The sequence below is a fragment of the Natrix helvetica genome (assembly GCF_964273705.1).
Source record: "Natrix helvetica genome assembly, chromosome: Z".
Lineage (NCBI taxonomy): Eukaryota > Metazoa > Chordata > Lepidosauria > Squamata > Natricidae > Natrix > Natrix helvetica.
The window spans coordinates 42,753,685-42,776,893 of NC_138554.1; the positions used below are offsets into that span (position 1 = coordinate 42,753,685).

General features: G+C 38.4%; 1 protein-coding gene across 2 annotated transcripts; it reads left to right on the forward strand.

Annotated features, from left to right (window-relative positions):
* The first annotated feature begins 291 nt into the window (after positions 1-291).
* Positions 292-22,761, forward strand: COPZ2 (COPI coat complex subunit zeta 2). 2 transcript variants are annotated; one of them, XR_014176824.1, is made up of 10 exons: positions 292-613; positions 2,395-2,463; positions 4,841-4,922; positions 6,050-6,141; positions 6,576-6,631; positions 8,394-8,471; positions 9,794-9,845; positions 9,961-10,088; positions 16,462-16,500; positions 22,677-22,761. XR_014176824.1 is itself a non-coding variant. In XM_081971400.1 (9 exons), the coding sequence occupies exons 1-9, from the start codon at positions 353-355 to the stop codon at positions 22,722-22,724; spliced, it is 777 nt and encodes a 258-aa protein (XP_081827526.1). In that variant the 5' UTR covers positions 292-352; the 3' UTR covers positions 22,725-22,761. The 2 variants fall into 2 exon arrangements, 1 of the variants encoding a protein (XP_081827526.1); XM_081971400.1 differs by lacking the exon at positions 9,961-10,088.
* The last annotated feature ends 448 nt before the right edge of the window (positions 22,762-23,209 follow it).

The following is a 23,209-nucleotide window of genomic DNA, read 5'->3' on the forward strand; positions in this document are numbered from 1 at the left end:
GTTTAAAAGTATTACTTCACAGTGGAAGCTTGGAAACAACTTTCAGTGGAAGTAGTGGGTCAATCCTCAGTAACTTAGTTTAAACATGCTTGGGATAAACAACTGTTCATCATCCGAATAAAATAAAATAAATTTTAAAAAATCGAAAACAAAAACACCGAAACCTTAACGGACAGACTCGATAGACCATCGAGTTTTTTTCCCCCTGCTGTCAGTTTTCTATGCTTCTATCAAATCCTTGGCTGCCTTTTTTCCCTCTCACTACAGATTGACAGAACTTCGCTTCCCACATCTCCCGCCCCTCTCTTCCGCCACTTCTTCCCTGCGTGGACATTTTAAGAAGTGGTCCTTCATGCTATACTTAGAGGCCGGGAAGGCGGGCGGGGGAGCGTTGCAGCCCACCCAATGCCCGAATGGGGCGGAGCAGTTCAATTGGTCTGAACTGAGCTCTGGCGTTGAGCGACCCGAGATGAGAAAAGCAGAGGCCCGGCCACGTCAGCACGACCACCTCGGGGACGCTGCTAGGGGATCCGGTGGAGGAAGAGGTGGAGGTGCGGATCGCGCCGGCGGAGTGCGGTCTGGAGCCATGGAAATCCCCTCTGGTCTGATACTGGTAAGCGGGTGGGGAAGCAGCTGCAAGGAAGGCGGGCGCCACGGGGGAGGGGGGAGGCATCACAACAAATGCCTACGTAAGAACTTCGATCTCTAAAGTTTTGGCACGCGTTCGGCCAGGCAGAAAAAAGTGCTGGGATACTGGAAGGAAAAATCTTCCTGAGAGGGATAGAAACAGAATGAAGTGGTCTTAATAGTAGCCTGATTTTCATTGCGTTGAGTCCTTGGGAGTACAGGTGGAGTGAGGAGGGAGCTGAGGAAAACACCAATCTGACCTAAAGCATTATCTAGAGTAGGGGTGGATAGAATTGTGAAGGGAAGGAGACCCAAAGGGAAACATAAATATTGAAATAATTTATACACATCTGTATTGTTAACTATCTTGAGCAAATTCTGATTTGATATTTGTTTGCTTATTATGCTGTCAAGGCAGAATCCTTGTAATGTAGAATTTGCTACATATTGGCATATACTTAAACAAATTAACAACAGTAGCAAAATGTTTCTATACGGATAATGCTATTCAGGAATGCTCTTAATCCTCTACTCAATTCCCCATCTCCATCACCAACACAAACTGTTCTGTCCTTGCTGAGCTAGTTTTTGGTGTTTACTGCCTTACTAAAGAAGGAAGCTTTTCTCCCAACCTATTGACACCTTCCTATTGTGCTTTTGGTTTGACTAGAAATGTAATAGAATCCAGAACATTAGTACAGAAATTTTAAAAAATGATAGGTTGTGATGAGAATTAAGCGTGTTAACTATAGACGTATAGAAATATTAGTTGAAATAATGCAAAGAAAAGTTTCAGAAAAGCCTGTTGAATAAATGTTGAACATCAGGGACTTCACTTTCACCCACTCAATATACCACAAACAACCCAAGCGTAAGAAGTACACTGCCACACATCAAAAAAATCTCAGAAACCATCAACAGACTTTTGCAACTACATGGCATTGAATTGATGTAGGATACAAACCAAGTAAAGCCAAAACATCCTAAGTAAGCCAAAAGACCAAACAGACCTAGAAGAAAAAAACAAGAGTCGTCTACAACATTCAGTATAATGATTGCAACAGCCATTATATAGAGCCAATGGGCAGAAGACTAGGAGAACGCATCCATGAAAACCAACTAGCACAAGACATGATGAAAACTCATTAATTTTCACATAAAATAGACTTTACCATAATTTTAATTGGAAAATTGTGATCATCTTAAATCAAGCCAAATAAAAAATGCTAGAGAACTCCTGAAATCCTGACACTCTGACAAATCAGCCATCCATAGACGAAAGAACTATCAACAAGTCAAAAAGGTAGCAAAAAAGCAAAAAAAACACCTCTTCATCAGCAATCAACACCCAGAAGAGCGTAGATTAATACTAAGATTGACATCAGGCCAACAGTCAAGAAGTGAACAATACTCCAGTCAAGGAATTTCCAAACAAACCCAACAGTAAATAGCTCATCCACCCCTCACACACCATAAAAACCACCACAAGCCCACTCCCATGAATACTGACAGGACAAGCCACTAGAGAATAAATTAAGAGCAATTTCCACTCCTTAACAGCATTGGTGATGTTGCCTACTGTGGCAAATGAAACATCTGAAAGAAAACAGCCATGTTCAGAGACCACCACAGACCCTCATTTCAACCCTGAAATACAAACGTTCTCCTTTATTAGTACCTCTCTTTCCAAATCATTTGTTTAATTATTTTGTTGTCTGAATATTCTGAATCTTGCAGTAAAATGAAACCAATTAATGTTGACCTTAGGAACCATCTCTGTACACCATTAAAGCAATTTTCATCTTGGACAGCTTTGGGCAGCGACTTTTGGCTAAGGTAGGATACTTTTAGCAATTTTGATTGACGTTTTGCTTACTTATTGAAGGTCTGATAAACCTAAGGTCAGGGAAAGTTAATAAAACTGTCTAAGTTGGAGAATATGATTTCCTTCTTTTGGCTTCCACTCCTTCCTTCTCCTATTTTCTCCACAACAACCCTCTGAGGTGCATTGGGTTAAGGGAGAGTGACTGAGAATGATCCAATTTCATCCCACCAGCTTTCATAACTAAGGCAAGACTAGCAGTTAACCACTGGACCAAAGTGGCTATTTAATTCAAAGTATTATCCCCCTTTGCACATACATAGTTCATAATTTCCCCCTTCTATTTCCATATATCTATACAATATTGTGTTTACAAAAGGCATCTGATGTCATTCTGAAATTGTCCAAGAGAATTCCTTGCTATCTACTTTTTAAAAACCATTTTTGCTGCTTGCTGCCAAATACCTTATGATTTCTGTCAATTGCTCCTTACAATAGGAAGATCTTTCTCTCTCTCCTATATGTCAGTTTTGGTCAGTGTCCCTGTACTGTAGTATTCTAACAGGAAAAACATTTTCACTCCCAATTTATCACTTATGTCTCATTCAATTCATTTCCTCCTCAATGCTGTTTTTATAAAGCTCCATTAAGCGTCCCAGCTGTCTACTTCCTATAATAAAAAGCCCAATTGTCCAAGCAGTTATTTGGAATAAAAGTCATCTACTGGTCACTCTTATTCTGCTTTTCCTGCTATGTGGTTTTGGAAGCCAAGGGAGCAGAATTGCTGCCAGATCACATATAAACAATAAGGTTTTTGAGGATATATTGAAGTTCTTAAATTCTAGCCATCCTATAGAATGGCTAGAATATGAATGATAATGGGATCACAACTTACCGCTGGAATCTCCATTATCGTTATTGTAATTGTTATTACTGTTAGTATCAATCATTCACTATCTTTCATCTAGAGTGATTTTACCATGAAGGATAAAATACCAATAATTAAGAAATAAAATAATTATCTAAAGCAATTGTTGATTAACTCCCACTGAAAGTACAGGTAAATAAGCCAATTGAATAAGTGATCCTTACTTTAAGTAATCATGATAAGTTTGGCTGGCTGCATTTATTAGGTAGGGAACAGAATATAGGCAATTGCTTTATAAGAAGTCAAAGATCTTACTCATTGTTCAGTACCCATAATGGTCTAAGCCAGTTGCTATCTATACTGGTCCCATTAGGAGTTTGATCATTATTAGTCTAAAATAAAGGTTAAGGACTATTTCAAATTAGACACAGCTGTTGGTGAGATGGGCAGGTCAATACACTTCCTTTGGTACCAATAGGGAGAGAGTTTGCTAATGTCTTTCGCTCAGATTTTTTTTTTTACTTCCCAGTATAGTCCTCAACTTGTGACCATTTGTCCAAAAAATTGTTTCACAATTTTAATGATTGCAATTTGGGCACTTGATAACCAGTTTGCATTTACAATTGGCTGTAACATCTTGCAGAGCTATGGTTTTTTTTACCAATTTTTGTTTAAAAAAATCAATTGAGAAAGCTTGATTAGTTTATTGTCTACAGCGATTTGCTTGACCACTGTAAAAATTGTCATAAAATTGGGTCTCACCTGATTTATGGTGAAAATACTGCTCCCAGTTGCGCTTGTGATTCAAGGACTATTTGTAGCTCTTAATTTCCTGATGAACTCCTATCAAGTATTAACCACTGCCAACACTATTTAGCTTGACAAAATCAGCCAAAGCCAATTAGGTGTTGTCAAAACTATAGACTATTCCAGACACTGGGGTGTTGTCTCTGAGGATGGAAATCCTAATCAATCATGATTTGTGTCATCCTGGAGAGAAGCCTATGTGCGTGCAGTAGTGGTCTTGAGGCCAGAATTTAGGTCACAGATATCCGGACCCTATTAAAGAGATCTTCATAATATACTGTATGTCCACTTTATTGTGTATCACACACACGCACACACTCCCATAACTCAATTTAGTATCTAAATTTACCAGTGTATAGATTACAAATTAGAGAGAATCACAGAGATGAATTTAGAAAGGAATGAGATGGCAGTTAAAACGCGATTTAAGCCAAGTATGGGAAGAGAAGAAAATAAGGGAACATTAGGAAAAAGGAACATAGGTGTTAAACATTTTGCAGTATTAAAAGCCATAAGAAGGAGACATTATATTTGGGGAAATTCTGTATTTTTTACATTTATTTTCACCTGATTGTTTTGGAAGGCTATGGTACCCTATTTTCCATAACCGACACAATCAATTTATCTTGAATAAAGATAACTCCAATTTGCAAATTATTTCCCATCCCTCTGTTGTTTCAATCCTATTTTAAATCTCCTTTTCTGACTGTCCACAGTATTATGATGACACATTTTCATCAACAAAAGAACAGAAGAGCTTTGAGAGAAATGTCTTCAACAAAACTCATAAGACAGAAAGTGAGTAAAAGTTCATCTCAAAACTCAGCAACTTGACCATTTGGCCTGATGAACAGAATCCCTTGATTTAGCACTTCGGATCTCCTTCCTATGTCACAAAATGTATTTCAAGCAGCCAGGGGTAATAAAAAGCATATAGAATACATTTATGCAACACACTTGAGTAGGCTAAAATGAAGTTGTGCCATTTGTGTTTCAGAGTTTATGAGAAACCCTTAGCCTATTGTATGATCACTTAAGGGCAAAGCATGCATACGATTATAGCAATTATGTTTTGTTAATCTGAGTTTGAGGTTAAACCTGTCATATGAACTGAGTTTAGCAGAAACAAAGAGGCAAGCAGTGGGTGAAATGGGTTTAAAGACCTCTTCCATAAACTTATATATCCAAGGCGTTATATCTTACAGGAAAAACCCTCAGGGGCAACATTTGGTTATGATCATGAGGGCAAACATATTTTTCACCTAAGCTCAGGATTGGGCATGCTTTGAGAATGATTCAAAATTCAATGTTTTAGACCAGGGGTCCCCAAACCCCAGTCTATAGCCCAATAGTGGGCCACTGCCCATTCAGAACCAGGCCACGTAAGTGGCAGACAAGCACCACTGCTTTGGACCTTATATGAACAGAAACACAGCATGTCTCTGTTACTCATTAAATCAGCCAATCTTTTCTGTGCAAACCTGAGAAAGGGCAATTGCTTGAAGGAGTTGATTTATTAAAGTTAACCAAATTCTTAAAGCGGTTTCTTTTTCCAGGCAGGACTTAAAGCTAGCAAAAAAAGGACTGCATTAACAAGTAGCAGAATGAGGCTGTATTCATGGCTGGATAATTTCCAAAGCACAGAATTCTGAATTATTTTCATAACAGACACAATTCTATGTGTGCTATCGAACTAACTGTAGGTCTAGTTGCCAGTAACTCAAATTTGAAAGGTTTTTTTTTTTAACCATATCAATAATGACTAGCATCAATGGAAAGCTTCCTTTTGAGTCACAGTTCTTGAAATATACAGATATTAGATGGGTACAGCCAAAATAAAATATGGCAAACCATCAGCCTCTCAGGTTTTGAATACTTTGAACACAATGTTGATATAATTCTCTCTTTCTCTTTTTCTCCCACAGGTGAGATTGCTTTCTTAGAAGGCTTAACTATAGTCTATAAAAGCAGCATTGATCTTTTCTTTTATGTGGTGGGGAGTTCCCATGAAAATGAGGTAATATGTCCTTTAAAATAATTTTTAAACCATAGGCAAATTAGCAAAAAGTGTGGCAAAAGAATAGACAAAATAATATTCTAGATTTCGTACTTGGATTTTCTTTCTATTTGGTGCATGCTTCCTTTTCCCAAAATTTATCTCTTTGGCAAGTTAAATAGGAAGCAAAGAAAGAAATAAACTACAGGGAGGAAGCTTCTGATTGAGCTTCTGAGACTCATCTTGATTGGACGAGACCCCAAATAATGATTTACACAAAATCATTTTTGTGCAGAAAGCTCATATGTTGCTGGGTGAAAGAGCCTTGTGGAAACTCCAATTTGATTTGCTTCCAATTGATTTCTGAAGAGCAGTACTTAGGCAGAAATATATGCTTAGACCAGATATTGACTGTTATTGATAAGAGTTTCTTTTCTGAATCCCATTTTTTCCAGTTAATGCTGATGTCAGTTCTTTCCTGTCTCTTTGAATCCCTCAGTCATATGCTGCGGTGAGTTACTTTTGTTATTTCTGCTGGGAATTAAGGATTGCTTTATCAAGCACCAAAATTATAGACTGGGGAGCAGAAATTATCAGAATTCATTGAACCTACCCATAACATTCTTGTGTATGAATATATATGGATAATCCCAGTTGCATATTGCTGCCTATAGTGGCCTGGCACATGGCAAGAAACATCGTCTTTAAGAAGGAAGATTTTTGGCTAGTCTAAGAATGCAAGCCAAGTTGCAAGCTCTTAAGAAAATCAAATCTCCCAAGAAATATCTGTAGTTTTCTTGAGTTCCTCTGGCATTTAAAAAGTGTTATTTTTGTTTGTTTAAAAGATTTATATGACTATCAATCTTAAATAATTCTGGGTGGGCTATTGAAAATGATCACTTCTAACCTAATCTTGGTTGAATTGAATTGACATTAGCGTTTATTTTCCCCAAAGGAGTTCCTTATAAGCAAATTCAACATGTCCTCTGAATTATGCTTTCCATTATTGACCTCCCATTGCATAGAAATAAATATGTAATCACTATCTGATTGGTGTCTATATAGAGAGGTTCTGAGGTTCGTATTCAAGAAGTTTAATGAAAGTACAATAAGTAGCAACCAGAGAGTCGATTGCAGAGGTGGTATGCTGACAATTCACGCCGTTTCAGGTGAACCAGTAGTGGCATCATCGTGAAGCTCTGCCCACCCACTCAGACATCATCAAGGGCCTTCTGCACATGCGCAGAAGGTTCTACGCATGCCCAGACATGCATGTGCTCCCGCTACCAAACCGGTAGTGAGGAAAATAGGATTCCATTACTGGTTGGTTGCTATTTTTAGCACGAATATCTCAATTTTGCAATATCTCACCTGTAAAGATTTATCTATAATATTGACAGTAAATAAAGACCTTTGTATTTGTTTTCAAAGAAGTGCTTTATAAAAAGTGCTTTTAACAAGTGAATATAATTGACTTTTAAAAAAGTCATTCTTTGCTATTTTGAATTCTCTTGGAAGCTATTTCTGGGAGGCAAAAGTTCATTATGGAGAGTTGTGTGGTACATATTTCAGAAGAGATTGAATGGTGTATCATCTGGGTATTGAAATGCAAAAAAAGATTGCATTCTACCAGAGTACCATATATCAAAATCTAGGGAATAGAATCCAGTCTTTCACCACTACTCTCTAGATACTCCAACTGAGATCTACTGGGTTCAAAGCTCTATTTGCAACTGCAATTTCTCAAAACTTAGACCACGTGATCCAAATCATTGGCAACAAACAAACCAAAGCTAGGTGTTCTAAAAAAAGAATATCTTCAACTAAGCAATCACTTAGGCCATGGAATTCCCATACTTAACTCCTGAATTAAACAATGATTTATAACCAATATTATCTTTGGAAAGAAGTGCCTATTTCCAGAAACATCTTCCATTTTAAAAAAATCCTATTTTGGGGGCGAAGCATCTATTTTATCAGTCTATATAATTATATCACATAATTTTTATCCTGGTTTCCTCCAGTGAATTCTGGAAGTTGTAATTTGACAAGGTGCTGAGAATTCTTTATTTTAAAGATCTTTTGTCTAATCTGAGCCTTTATGAAATTACATTTCCAAGAGATTTTTGAGGAAAAGGCATTAACTCTTAAACCATTGTAAGAGAGCATAACATCAGAAATCCTGGGGAATGTAGCAGGCAGGAAATCATGGAAAGCAAATGTAGATAATGCATTCTGGAATTAACATTGCTGTCATTTTCTCTTTTATCTAGAAAGAATGTGGAGAAGCGAATTCTGATAGAAAACATGGATGGGGTTTTCCTTGTAGTGGATGAGATTGTTGATGGAGGGTGAGATTTCTGTGGAAGAGAAAACATTATATGCAAAGAATCACAGGGAAAAACTACAGTAAAATACATTTCATACCGACACTACCTGGTATTCTTTAAATACAAACTTGGATTTAAGTATATATAGTATAGTGTACTCTGTAAAGTGCACAATATTGTGCAGTATAAATACAATATTATTCAAAATATCTTTCTGCTATAAAGTACATTTGGCAAATTTTGGCAAACTAACTAATTATATTAGTCTCAAATTCTAATCAGGATATAAAAATAATTGCCATGATTCGTAAACTGCTGAGAATCATCTCGAACCATAAGAAAAAGGCATATACATTTGATAAATAAATAAACCACAGTAATTTAAAGTACTTGAGAGATACAGTGTAGGTATGTCACATTAAGAAAGCCAGCTGAATGGTAAAAATAAGGGATACTTTAAATTCACATTTCAAAATTTGTTTTTATTTACTTCTGAATTGGGCTTGTCCCCACTTTCTTGAGACAGAGAGTGATTATCTACATGTGTAATCAAAAGTAAATCTCTCTTGAGTTCAGTAGTCTTTGTTCTAGGTAAAAGTATATGCTGACAAAGGCTTCAGGCCAGTAGTGTTAACGTAAGGTGGGAGATGCCGGTGATGGGCAGAGCTTAGCTAGCATAGTAAGGTCAAAACCAGGGTAGAAGCCAATGTGGTAAGCCTTTTAAAAAAATATTTCCATTCTTCTCAATTGTGTGGGTGACATTTGAAAGAAGTTACATGCGATTAGATAGAAGGTTGAATGTGGCTTATGGACGAGAACTGGTTACCCTGGGATATTAATTGCTCAGACTGAGATTTATAAGTAAAAAAAAAATCAGTTCAGTAGGAGACAGGACTGCAGAACTGAAATCAGAAAAGAAAGGGGGAAAAATAAAGATAAATACAGAGGAATGTCTCATACAGAAAAGCAGTGACTATACCCACACTTCTGCAAAACAGGTAGAAAGATCAGAATAAAATTTAGAATAAAAACTTTAAACCACAAAATAAATATCTGAAAGCTGACTAGGAAATCTCGTAACAGGCATCAGCACTGACTAACTGGTTCTTACAACATTTTAACACTAAAAACCTACACAAAATATTGCATTAGAAGAAAATGTTGCTTCAATGAAACAATGCCTCTTCCTATGCAAGATGATCACTGTTAATGAGTACACAAGAAACATGTCAGGTTGTCTGGTAACTCTTATTTTCATTTGCAGGATTTTTAAAGCACTATTAACAAGACTGAAAATTCTTTTTCCTAAGATGTTTAACTTCTTTCCTTTTTTAAAATTCTAGCGTGATTATGGAAAGTGATTCCCAGCAAGTCATCCAGAAGCTGAATTTTAGAGTGAGTCTACTGTACTTTTCTAATTTTCTTTTGTATTTCTTACTCTTTGGTGATTCTTGCATCATCCTTGCTTTTATTCCAACTTACTTTACTCATAAAACTCTTTCCATCTCAGACAAATCCGGAGCCTGCAGCTTATGGCTTCATTCTCTTTGATTATATCACCAGCAATTCGGATCAAAGTGAAATTATATCGGAAAAGTTGTACAAATATTGAAACATCTTCCAAAGTGGGAAGCAGAAGTAAGACATCGGTTCCCTTTAAGCATGTTAAGTGTGGCATGTTGAATGGCTGAGCTGAAATATTTACCTTGGACCTCATTTATGATTGTCCAGAGATATAGTCCTTCACAAGCCTGAAGTATGAAATAACTGCTCAGTTTGTTATTATAAGTAATTAGCAGTAATGCCTTGAAAGAAAAGTGTTGGTCTTTTTGATCACTTCACATATCACAAGACATATTAAATTGTATCTTTTCTCTGTGGGGTTTTAAATGCACAATAACTGTTCGACAAACTGTCTCTTTAAATACAGAATAAAGGAAGGATCACCTGGTGTTCCTCTTTTATCTCTGGTGGTGTGTATATATAAGGGTTAAAAACAAACTTAATATGTTAAATTCTCCACAATCTTTTATGTTTTGATTTGATGTAAATTTGATCAATAGATTCCCATTCCTTTGAGAATTTATTTTTCTCACAAAATGACCCTGTTATCTATAGAGACTAAATATGTGCTGCAGAGCAAGCATGCAGAGAACTTAAAGGGCTGCACAAACTGTTCGTAAATTTTAAGAGAAAAGAACTAATTCCAACTACCGTAATTACCCAAGGGCAACATGGGAGGTATAAGAATTGCAGACAAAGCAGAAACTGTCTATAAAAGGGTTAAAATTGGAAACACCAAAAGTGGCTTTCTTTGGACTGTCCATGCTAATTATTGTTTCCAATGGCTCTGAAAATGTTTAATGCTTTTTGTTGTATTTAATTTCTTAGATCATGTAAACTCTTGTTTCTGTTCATATCTCTCCTTGCTTTTGTCTGCTTTTTGTTCCATTTTGACACTTAACTCTTGTTAATGCTTTCTGATACTTAATAAATACCCATCATACCAATCTACATTATTGCTGGCTAAACTGAGTTATGTGCCTGTTCACGCTGATCTAGATATATGGATTGACTGGGAATGGGTGCAAACTAAACTACCCACAGTAGGTTTCCAACTTACAAGCCCCGGTGCAGTTCTACTCTGTAAAAGCTGCTGGTTGCTAACATTTTCTTGTTATCTGAGGGAATTTGAAACACCTCCAGCAAATAATTTTAAAATATGTTGATCGTGGGGAGATCTCAGAGCAAGCCTCAGAATTGCTCTGGGATCAAGTATAGAGTAGATGAAACTTGACTTAGTATCAGTAACTGTGAGAGGGATCTTGGAGTCCTAGTAGGCAAATATTTACATTTGAGCCGGCACTATGCTGCAGCTGCCAAAAGAGCCAATGTAATCTTAGGCTGCATTAACAGAGGGATAGAATCAAGATCACATCTTATACTTTATAAGGCTTTGGTAAGACCATAACTTGGAATACTGCATCCAGTTTTGGTTACTATGATATAAAAAGATGTTGAGATTCTGTAATACAAAGAGCAATAAAGATGATTAGGAAGATGGAGGCTAAAACATTGAACTGGGTAAGTCTGGTCTAGTAAAAAGAAGGACTAGAGGTGTTATGATAGCAGTGTTCTAATATATTGAGAGGGTACTACAAACAAGAGGGGTGAACATATTTTCCAAAGCACCAGAAGGCAAGACAAGAAGCAATGGATGGAAACCAAGAAGAGACACAACCTAGAACTAAGGAGAAATTTCCTGACAGTGAGAACAATCAACCGGTGGAATAGCTTGCCTTTAGAAGTTGTGGGTGCTCCATCACTGGAGGCTTTTAAGAAGAGACTGAATAGCTATTTGTCTAAAATGGTATCAGGTCTCCTGCCCGAGCAGGGTGTTGGACTAGAGGACCTCCAAGGTCCTTTCCAACTCTGACGATATTATCGGTTCTTTTAAAAATTCCAACCCAATTGAAAACATATTTCAGATTGATTCCCAGCCTGTTATATATTATGGGAATCTGTTTGATAGGCTTGGTGTCTTGTATGTGGAAATGTCAAATAAAAACACGTTTAAGAAAAGATAGAAAAATATGAGATCAGATAGTTAACATATGACAAATAATGAAGAAAACAGAAGAATTTACAGAGGTTTACATTTATTTCATTAACCAAGACTTAATGTAGTGCCAGAATATGAAATATATTACAGGTAATAGGCATGTTGAGTGCCAATATGGTGTAGTTCTTAAAGCAACAACCTAGAAATGGAGACTATGAATCCTAGTTCCACTTTAGACATAAGGCCAGCTGGTAACCTTGGACTAGTCATTCTGTCTGAGCCCTAGGAAAATGTCAAGGCCAAACTGTTGCCAAAAAACCTGCAAGGACTAATCCAGGTAGTCAACACGAGTCACCACTTACTCAAAGGCATATAAAAAAATAAAAGCTATGTGAGAACTTCTGATGATTCCTCTGAAGAAATTTTGCAGTGATTAGGAACTTGGATCCTTTTCAAGAAGAACTAAAGTGCCTGGGACAGATCTAGGACAACTTCCTGTGAACAGCTCTGCACAACTAGCTCACCACTGCCAAGTCGCCTCTGCCAACTCACTGCCCACCCAAGTTGCCACAGGACAATTCCACATGGCCAGCTTGGCATGGGGACAATTCATTGTGGGTGGCTGGAAGGAGAGCTGGACAGGCAGGAAAGTGAGTGGGTGAGCAGTGCAGAGTGGTGGTGGCCATTTTCTTAACCCTTGCCATCAGCACATTGAGCTTCGGCCCGAAGAAATGGCAACAATGTCAGTGGTGGGTGGGGTGGGCACAGGGTTGGGTTCCGGTAGGCACTGCTGGTTCACTCACATGCACACTTTACGTGCATGTGCTGTGCGTGCATGCACACTGCAATTAAATTTGTTCTGCGCATGCACAGAACTAGAAAACAAGATGGTGGCGGAGATGGCACCACACGGGGAACTGGTTCGGCGGCGTGGCAGGCCTGGGTAGCTGCCAGTTCCAGCGACCCAGGCCGCCAAACCACTACCGGTTCAGCTGAACTGGTCTGAACCCGTAGGAACCCACCACTGGGTGGGCAGTAAGGAGTGGTGGCAGAGACATCCCATTTTTACACACCCCACTATCACCAGTGTGTTTGGCCTCTTCAGCCTGGACCTTGGTACAGCAGCAGCGGTGGCAGTGGCGGCAGCAGCATGTGTGTATATGTGTGTGTGTACGTGTGTGAGTGTGAAAATGGGAAGCCCATGGCTACCGCCCCTGCTTTGTGTTCTGCTCACTCACCTGTCCAGCTCTCACTCTGACTGCCCATGATGAGCTGTCCCCTTGGTGAGTTGGACATGTGGAGTTCCTCTGTGTCAACTTGGCCGTGATGAGTTGGTAGAAACAACTTGGTGGTGGCAAGCTGGAGGTAGTGAGCTGACTGCGGCAATTTTTCCCGTTCTGGCCTGGGGCAGGAGAGACAGTATAGTTCAGAATAGGGAGGGTGGACAAGAATATTTTCTCTAAATTTGCATCACTTGGAAAACAAATATATTTTAAAAATGTCAGAATTTGAAGAACTGACATCCAGGATTAAAATTAGAATTTAAAACAGTATTTCAAATGATCAAATGGTACGACTTTGTTAGAAGGAAATGCTTAGAAAATAATTAAGAAAATTAAAATGTGAAGTGAAAAAATCTTGGTTAATATGAAATATTAAGAAATCAAAGTAACTTTGCTTGTATGAAGAACTAGGACATATTTGATAACTTGAATATTTTTTGCACTTTATGAATCAATACATAAATTGCCCTTTATTACATATACTGCACTTTTCAGTCTCCAAACTGCACAATCTTGTAAATAAGAAAATTTGTAATTCAGGGTTGAAACGAGGGGTCATTGATGTTATCTGAGTTTGGATGTTTACTTGCAGATATTTCATTAGGATTTTACCTAATTTGGGTAATGAAATGTCTGAAGAAAACAACCAAGGTCGTAAGAGCATCAAGGACCCCCATATAATCTTGTTTTACATTTGTTTATATAATTAGTAGCTCCTTAGCCTTTTCTGTTGCAACTTAAAAAAATTCATTGGGTAATGTGGTGCCTTTCTATCTGATTATTGGTCTTTTTTCCTGTTTCTAGTAGAGTTATTTCCTGAAATAGTTTATCTTTCATTGTGTAATCCCATTCCAGTGGTGGGCTGTAGGGGGTACGCCCCGGTACAGACATACCGGTGCCTGCCCGGAGCACCCGGTACCGTTCCAGTACGGTGCTCCAGAGGGCCCACCTGCCCACCCAAGCTCCTTACCTGTATTTGAGCTCTTCTGCGCTTCCATGCACACGCATGGAGCACACAGCAGCTACGCGACGCTCCGCCAAGCAGCTGGAGTGTTGCGGAGGCTTGCGGAGGCATCGCAAGAGGTAAGGATGCATGCGCACATTGTGTGCATTCATGTGGTGGACACCGGGCCCCGTTGCACTGTATCGGTTGCAACGGGATCCAGAACCCACCACTGTCCCATTCATAATAGTATTTATGGAATTGATGGATTAGTATTATTATTCCCATCTTTCTTTAACTTCTTTTGCCTCTATTAGATCTTGTCAAGGGTTATTCTTGTCTCCCATTATATGGAAAATGTCCTGATTTTTCTGATCTTTTTTTTTTTGAAGAAAAAAAAACCTTTTGTGGTTTTTCTTGTTGTTTTTCTCTATTTGTTGACCATCGTAGTTGATTTTCTTTCCTTATCCTTTCCTTCTTCACAATGGAAAACTATATTTAGTTGTTGTACATTCTTATTGCCATATGCATCATGACCTGAATAATGTAATATATAGCCCATAAAGAACAGACTTTCAATCTTCATTGCAAATATAAAAACATTTAGTGACTCTTCACCCCTCTAATGTTACAAACATTTATTTTTCTATTCCCTATCCTTCCTATAAACAAATCCACAAAGTATTATGTTTTCAATTCTGTGTTAAGCGAAAGTCCATAAAAGCTTGCCAGAAATTACAAACAGATCTTGATCAAAAATAGTATGTATCATGTAATCATCTGATTTATCATCTGATTTAAAATTATCCATTCTGGATTACTTATATTCATTTATTTGTAGGATATTCAGTTTAGTATGCTTCATTTTCCTTCTGGTAAGTCAAAACGTTTTCCAAGGGTGAATTCATTATTACTATGGCAATAACAGGGTCACCTTGTTCTTGAAAATTAACAGGGACATTTGAAATAATAATAAACCATTTCTTCTAGTTGTCAAGGATGCATAGGAAGTCATCAGGTGTCAAGCTTGACCTGACGGAGATTTGACTTTAATTTTCCATATTAGTTTAGATGCCCCAACTGTTTCATCTGAGAATTTTAAAAATATTTCTCAGCATACTCTTTCCACAGATAATTAATTTGCAAATTGTCAATTAGTATAAGTTATATTTATATTCCATCTGATTTAATTGATCATTGCTTAAGATGTCCATCTTCATAGCCTTTGTCCATACGATTTCACAATCGTTATTTCTTCTCATAAATGAGCACAACCTTCCTAAAATTTACCCCAGAGGCTCTTGTGATTTGAATCTCTCATACATTTGCATGCTTGCTGATGTGGCTTCAGCAACAATAGATATAGGGGTTTTTGTTTTCATGTGAGAAAGAGAAATCTCTTAGGCCATATCTGTATCTTACAAATCTCTCCCCTGGGTTTGGAAAGCATTAAATCCAGAGAAGCTGTGGTTTCTTTCCTAGCATGCTTAATTTCAGTTCCCTCTGATGTCGAATTAGAATGAACATGACTTAGCAGCCCTGGATGAGTCAGAAAAGATTTTCTGATGGTGGATATTCCCCTTCTGAACAGAATTTCTTTCTCTGAAAACTTGGAGGTGAAAATTGGAGATTGGAAGTCTCTGAGGCACATTCCTACAAACAATATTTCATGGAGGCAGACACTCTTGAATCTTTCCTGGTGGCATTTCCTGATGGACTTCCATACAAATATTAATCAGATTCCACCCGCTTAGCTTTTCAAAATCAACCAAAGTTGGCTAGACATTGATATTATATTGCATACTGCAAGACAATTTTATGACATTGGCTCCAGATTTAGGCATATTTAGACTAGACTCATTGGACTCAGTAGGATATAAGTTAATCATTAATAATTCAGAAGTCATTGATTTTAATGGATATACTCTAAGTATGACTAATTCTAAATGGAAAAAATCTATGACTAAATCAAGAACCATCTCTTTGTCTTTGCGTCATTAGCAATTTGCTTCTCAAATTCATTATTTGTTTGCTGAATTGTCAATATATATTGGCTTTGTGTCTTTTCTCCCCCTCAAATCCATTTAGTCAAGACTCTCTCCTTTTTAAATAAGCCTTATTTATTTTTATGGATTTCTTGACTTAGCTATCAGCATTCTATTTATCTCTCTCCTGGCTAATCTTTATCTTCCTTAACTATCTGAATCTCTTTTCCTATTTTAGGTGGATGACAGCTCTTTAGCAGAGCACAGTGTCACTCAGGTAAGACTGCTTGAATCATCTGAAGTTTGGCTTCTGCAGAAAGATATTGCTTTCTCAAATGTGATAGAGTTGGATGGCTTAGCCAGATAAGTGGAATCTGTGGCAAAATGTCAGTACATGAATTATGTTCTCTGGAGGCCAGCCAGGAAATGCCTTTTTAAAAGATAACAGTGCTGTGTTCCATTTTCATTTAAATATTCTATCCTCTGTGTTCATTTTCTTAAAAAAATAGGCACAGGTAGTCCTAGACTTACAAAAGTTCACTTAGTGACAGTTCAAAGTTACAATAGCATTGAAAAAAGTGACTTATCACTGTCTTTCACACAGATGATTGTTGCAGCATCCCTATGACCATGTGATCAAAATTGAGATGCTTGGTAACTGATTCATACTTATGATGGTTGCCCAGTGTTCTAGGGTCATCTGATCACCTTTGGCAAACTTCTGATAAGCAAAATCAATGAGGAAGCCAGATTCACTTAACAACAGTATTACTAATTTAGCAACCTCAGCCATTCATTTAACAACTGTATCAAGAAAGGTCATAAAATGGGGCAAAACTTACTTAACAAATGTCTCATTTAGCAAAAGAAATTTTGGGCTCAATTGTGGTCTTAAGTCAAGGACTACCTGTAGTTTTGCCAAACTTGAGATGTCCATAAATCTGTTAATGCTTCCATGTTGTGCATGGATGATGCTGACTTAGTTTAGTAAAGAATGGAGCAGCATTTGGTTAACCAACCATTTGTTAGGATATATACTGTATCTTTTGCTGTTTTGTATGAAACTAGTGCCGCATAACAGAGTGATCTTCCGTTACTTGTCCCAGCTTCTGCCAACCTAGCAATTTTAAAGCATGTAAAAATGCAAGTAGAACAATAGAGACCACTTTGGTGGTAAGATAACAGCGTTCCGGGCGCCTTTGGCAGCCACATGACCATGGAGACGTCTTCTGACAGCACCGTCTCTTTGGCTTTGAAATAGAGATGAGCACCACTCCCTAGAGTCGGGAACAACTAGCATATATATGCAAGGGGAACCTTTACCTGTATGAAACCTATTACAAATATTGCTTGCTTTATAATATAAATCTGAAAATTTTCAAGTGAAAAAAACTAGAAAATAATCAGAGACATGTGCTCAGTTTCCTTGTTTCATCCTTATAAAAATTATAAAAGCAAGATTCTTATATATACCTTTGCACATTACCTGCATTTATTAAGTTAATTATCCATGATCTTGTGTTCAGAAATACTATAAGACACTTAACATAAAGCCAAATATCACTCTTTTTTTTCTGTTGCTTCAAGTTGCCTATCTGTAAATAAACATTATTCTAGGACCTGAGGTCCAAAAACACTTAAAAGTACATTAGGTTAGAAAAAGTGAGTGACTCTCAGTATATAGTTCTTGACTGATGACCACAATTGGTATCAGAATTTCCATTACGAAACAAGGCATTTGTGAAGTGAGTCACACCTACTTTTACAACCTTTTTTGGTTGCTAAGCAAATCATTGCATGGTTAAGTGTATCAAGTGGTCATTAAGTAAATCCAGCTTCCGCCTTTTATTTTGCTTGTGGAAGCCTGCTGGAAAGTTGCAAATAGTCACCATATGACTCCAGGATGCTGCAATTGTTGTAATTATATGCCAGATGTAAAAGGGCCCAAATTTTGATCATGTCAACATAGGAATGCTGTGATGGTCAATAGTCTGAAGACCTTTATTTCCAATATTGTAACTTCAATTGCACGTTAAAAGAATGGTTGTAAATTGGACTCCTGTATTGTGCGAGGTAAAATAGTAAAGATTCCCTCAAACTGAACCCAACTCCTGGAAGTGACACAGACGGTCCATGCTGCTTTCTTGGGAACAACGTAAATGCCATTAGATGCTTTCTTATGGGATGCTTTTTGACGTCCCAGTCCATCTAATAGCCTACTTCCTAATGGTTTCATATAGACATGTTAGTCAGGCCTGATCCTGCATATATTTTTAAAATTATCTGTGATATTTTTCACAATAAAATAAAATCTTGTTCAGGACAGTTTAAGTTTCTTATATCTCCTTGCACTAATTTCACATGCATATTATTCATCATTTCTTTCTGGCTGCTTATTTCTCTGCTCTGCAACATTGGGGCAAAATAGCCAGGGGTTATGCAACCAGGGTAATGCTTATCTAGTTATTATAAAGGAAGTATATTTGAAAACATTATGAACCTAATAAAATGATAGCAGGAGGTATTGTTGCTTTGCTGTCTAGTAATCATATGCATTTAGGACACATTTCAATAGGGCAAAAATAATAGGTATATCATGGTGTCTCAATGGAAATTGTTTGATTTTGCATTTGCATTCTTATATTGCACGCTACTTACGTCACAATTTTGAAATATATGATTTTCATTGGCCCCTTTGCAATCCTCTAAATGTCCAAGTTAGCAATCTATGTAATTAATCAAGCTTTGCAATTTATAATACCAGAAAGCCAAATCAAAACTACAGTAAGTCAATGTTTCCTGCCAATGACTGAGATAATATTTTTTATGCTTTATAGTCTGTTCTGAATAAATCCCAAAATCTAGGGAGGCAAATATATTTCTGAGGAAAAGCAGTTTTTATGCAGTTATGTCTAACCACAACTTCAGCTCAGCTGCAGACAACACTTTGAAATGGATTTTATATCCATTAATCGTAATTACAGATAGTCTTAGAGTTACGAATGAAATGGAGCCTGCCCATTCCATTTGTAACCCAAGGACTTGTAGGAGTGAATCTGGTATCTTGAACGAGATCACTCCCTGCTTTCGCCCACACATTTGCTAATCGAATCCGTAGTTCTTTAATGCACATGAGGTATCTCAGTGTGGGAAAGGCTATGGAGGGGCTAGTGATGGAACAGGCCAGCTGGTTCAGATCACTCAACGTCTCCCCCAATCCACAGATACCTCATTCTCCCTCCCCTGGGGTCACCACAATTGCTCCCCCCATCCTGTTGTGTGGGTGACTTACCTTATGAAAATCTGTCTCCTCTAGCCTGTTTCTTTGCCAGTACCGGTGTGGGTTCCTGCCGGATCGCACCGGATTGCGCGCTCCCAATTGGCAATGAACCCAGAAGTACGTTCTTGCCCCGCCCCTGGTGAAGGGACGACGCTTGCCTGCGCTCCACCAGCTCGGCTGGGACCGGAGACGTTTCCTCAGTGGAGCGGAGCTCCTGAAAGGGACGCAGGCTCAGCCTGCCAGGCTGCCACCGCTCCACTGAAGACATTGCTGAGCAGAGAAACGTCTCCGGTCCCAGCCGAGCTGGTGGAGTGCAGGCAAGTGTCGTCCCTTCGCCAGGGGCGGGGCAAGAACGTACTTCCGGGTTCATTGCCGATCGGGAGCGCGCGATCCGGTGCGATCCGGCAGGAACCCACCACTGGCCAGTACCCTCCTTTCTTGTCAGCAAAGAGCTTGAAGAAGACTTCTGCTATGAAAAAAAGGGGCCCAGAGGGCTGCATGTGCCCTTCCAGATCTTCTTTCTCACCAACAAACTGCTTAAGTCAGTCGATGAAAAAGGAGACCTGGAGGAATGCGCCCCCCTCCAGGTCTCTTTTCTTGTCAGCAAAGCACTTGATGTTGCATCCTTGTAGGCTTTGACAGCCCTTTGCAAAAAGCCTTTGCCGGTAGGAACAGAGCTTCAGAGGGAGGCATCCGCCCAACAAAGGCTTTTTGCAACAGGCTGCCAAAACCTGCAGGAATGCAATCTCCTGGCAAGGAAATGGCAAACCGAGGGAAGGCCTGAAGTGCCGAAGCCTTACCTACATTTGCAAATACCCAGGCCTCAATTCGCAGAGAATAGATGCCTAAAGTGTGAGATCACGTAAGATCAGTAGCACCAGATTTCGCACCACTGATCTTGCATGGTCTCATGGTATGTTAGACCTCTGTTCTTTATGAATGCTTTGAAAGCCTGAAGCAATGAAAAAGGCAAAGAAACCGTGAGAGGAGATCTTTGCAAGATAAGAGAGTCTCCAAAGGTGATGTACTTTTGAAGACCTGGCCAGGGGTGGGGGAATTTGCAGGGCAAATGTTACAGAGTGGTCTGTGGTCATTCATAAGAGTGAACAACTGCCCTGGTGCTGCAATATTAGTAATTTTGGGATTTGTTTGTAAGCGCTAGGGGGCGCTTATCATGTAACTTTGAACGTTCGCTAAGGGAACGCTCGTAATATGGGTATTACCTTTAAGATGTAGTTTGGTAGAATAGTAAAATTTTCTGTTTAATAATCAGTGTTTTCTTCATAGAAGTATATTTCCCAGAAATCATCGGGAAGATAGAGTGAAATATTAAACCAATTAAAAGCTTAATTAGCACAAACAAACAAATAAAACAAAATAAGCTCTTTGAAAGTGTTTACTTTCCCTGAAAAAATGCTCAATGTGTTCAGTTTTGCAGAAATCAAGGGATTATGAAGTTATTTAAAATTAATTTGGATTACATCCCATTTAAGAACTCCTCCAGTGTTATGTTTAGACGTGTAGTGGCTTCTTCAAAGCTATTTAATACAAGAAGACTAGATTTGTTACCTGTCCTCAGATAATCTCCTACAAGATTGGGCTAATTATAAATAAAAGAATCAAAAAGTAAATGGATTGAGCACTGCATTTGGGCACATGAATTAATTGTGTCCTGGTTTCTTAAGCTCAATGCAAGATCCAGAGCTCTTTCTCTTCCTCTGGGCCAGAAACACTCCTGTAGACTTGTGTTAAGAATCTTTTTTTAGAGGTGCTTGGGATCCTGTAAAATAAATCATTTAAATCATCAGCATTTGGATCAAGACTAAATTTTGTGATGAAGATTTAATAGGCTATAAATGAACAACTAAAAGGAATAGCATAAGTGTAGGTAGTGTGTCAAAATATCTTTTTAGCCACAAAATACCGCAATTGCCTCAAACCTACTTTTTCAGTCAATGAACTTCCTTTCTGATCAGTGTAGCTCCTTCATTTAAAAGAGATGTCTGCCATCTAGTGTTCAGAATAGGAAGATTTAGGGTCAGATAATCTAGGGCAGTGATGGCGAACGTTTTAGGCATCGAGTGCCCAAACTGCGCACGCAGCTATGCCCAAACTGAAAGGTGCGCATGCATGTGTATGCGCAAACGCACGCACACAGACATGCGCACATGTGCTCATACACAGACAAGTGTGCATGCACAGAAGAGACCTGAAGACCAGCTGGCTGGCGGGAGGCAGAGCTTCCAAACACCGGCAGTGTAGCAAGAGATAAGATATTTTCCTTTCGTGAGCTTCTGTTTTGTCGATTGAAGGGAAACAGAAGCTCATGAAACGCCATGGAGATCTGATCTGGGGCGATGGCATGCATGCCAGCAGAGAGGACTCTGTGTGCCACCTCTGGTGTACGTGCCAAAGATTCGCCATCACGGATCTAGGGAATTCTTTCAATATTTTCAAAATATTTCTCCCTTTCACAGGCTTGATTTGGAAAAAACCTCAAAAACATAATTTGCATCAAGTTTCACCAGGACTTGGTTCTCTAGCTGGCAATTTGCCAATCTTAGTCAATGATTTCATCCTGTTGTCTGCAGAGTTCATAAAAGTGAACATGCTGAATGGCTGGCTGGTTTATTGAACTATTTTTATAATGCCTTTCAAATAACAGCCTGAGGACAGTATAAAACCAAACATTTAAGAACAAATCTCATCAATAGATTTTTTTTAAGGGCAAAGCAATGGCAGCAAATAATGTAGTGCTGAAATGAGTAATCCCATTTTCATTAACAAACTAAATGCTGAGCAAGCATAACTTGCCTCACCCATAGTACATCCTATGAAGTGACAGCCCTTGCCTGATGTTGATCTACATCAGACTTTTCCAACCTGATGCTGTTCCGATACACTGAATTAGAGCTCCCATCATTAAAGAGAGCAGAGCTGGAGTCCTAATCTCTCAGAGTGGCACACTTGAGGCAGTTAAATGAAGAAACACCCAGGTGAACCTTCCAGATAAATTTTAGCATGGCTGAACACTTTTGTACATAACACGTGGGTCCACAAAGTTGGCAGGAGATTTTCTGCAAAAGAAGTAGATGAGTTATGCCTGTTCTTTGGGCAAGAATGTCAGATAAAAGAAATGGTTCTCATATCTTTCTCCTTTTGCTTCTTTGTAGGTGCTGCAATCTGCCAAAGAACAAATTAAGTGGTCCTTATTAAAATAAAATATCCCAAATATTGTCTGGGAACATTTTCAGTTTATCACATTACTTTGTTTCTCCAAAGAATGAAAAACTTGCAATGCTATGTGATGCCTACTCAGATCAGTTGGGAGAAGCCCAACTTGTTATAGGTCACCTCTTTAATTTTTTCAAAGTTGTTCGTATCATATTATTTATGAGAAATGTGGCCATACATGGAAGTTATACATGAATCAGAGGGACAACAAACAAACTGGAAATCTTTTTAAGACTGTTAGGGCAAAGGAAAACTGTAAAGGAAAACTCTTGTCAAGAAGTACCTATAATTGCTGGAATAGTTTCCTGGAAGTTTCAGTTTCCCTGGAATTCAGTTTCCAAAATGCATGGGGTTCAATCTCCAATTTCAAAATGATGTTTGAAGCAATTTGCAGTTTGGCATGATTCTACATTTCTTCATGATGTCTTATAGGACTGACAGAAGTGATGTTTAGACTAAATGTAGCAGTGGG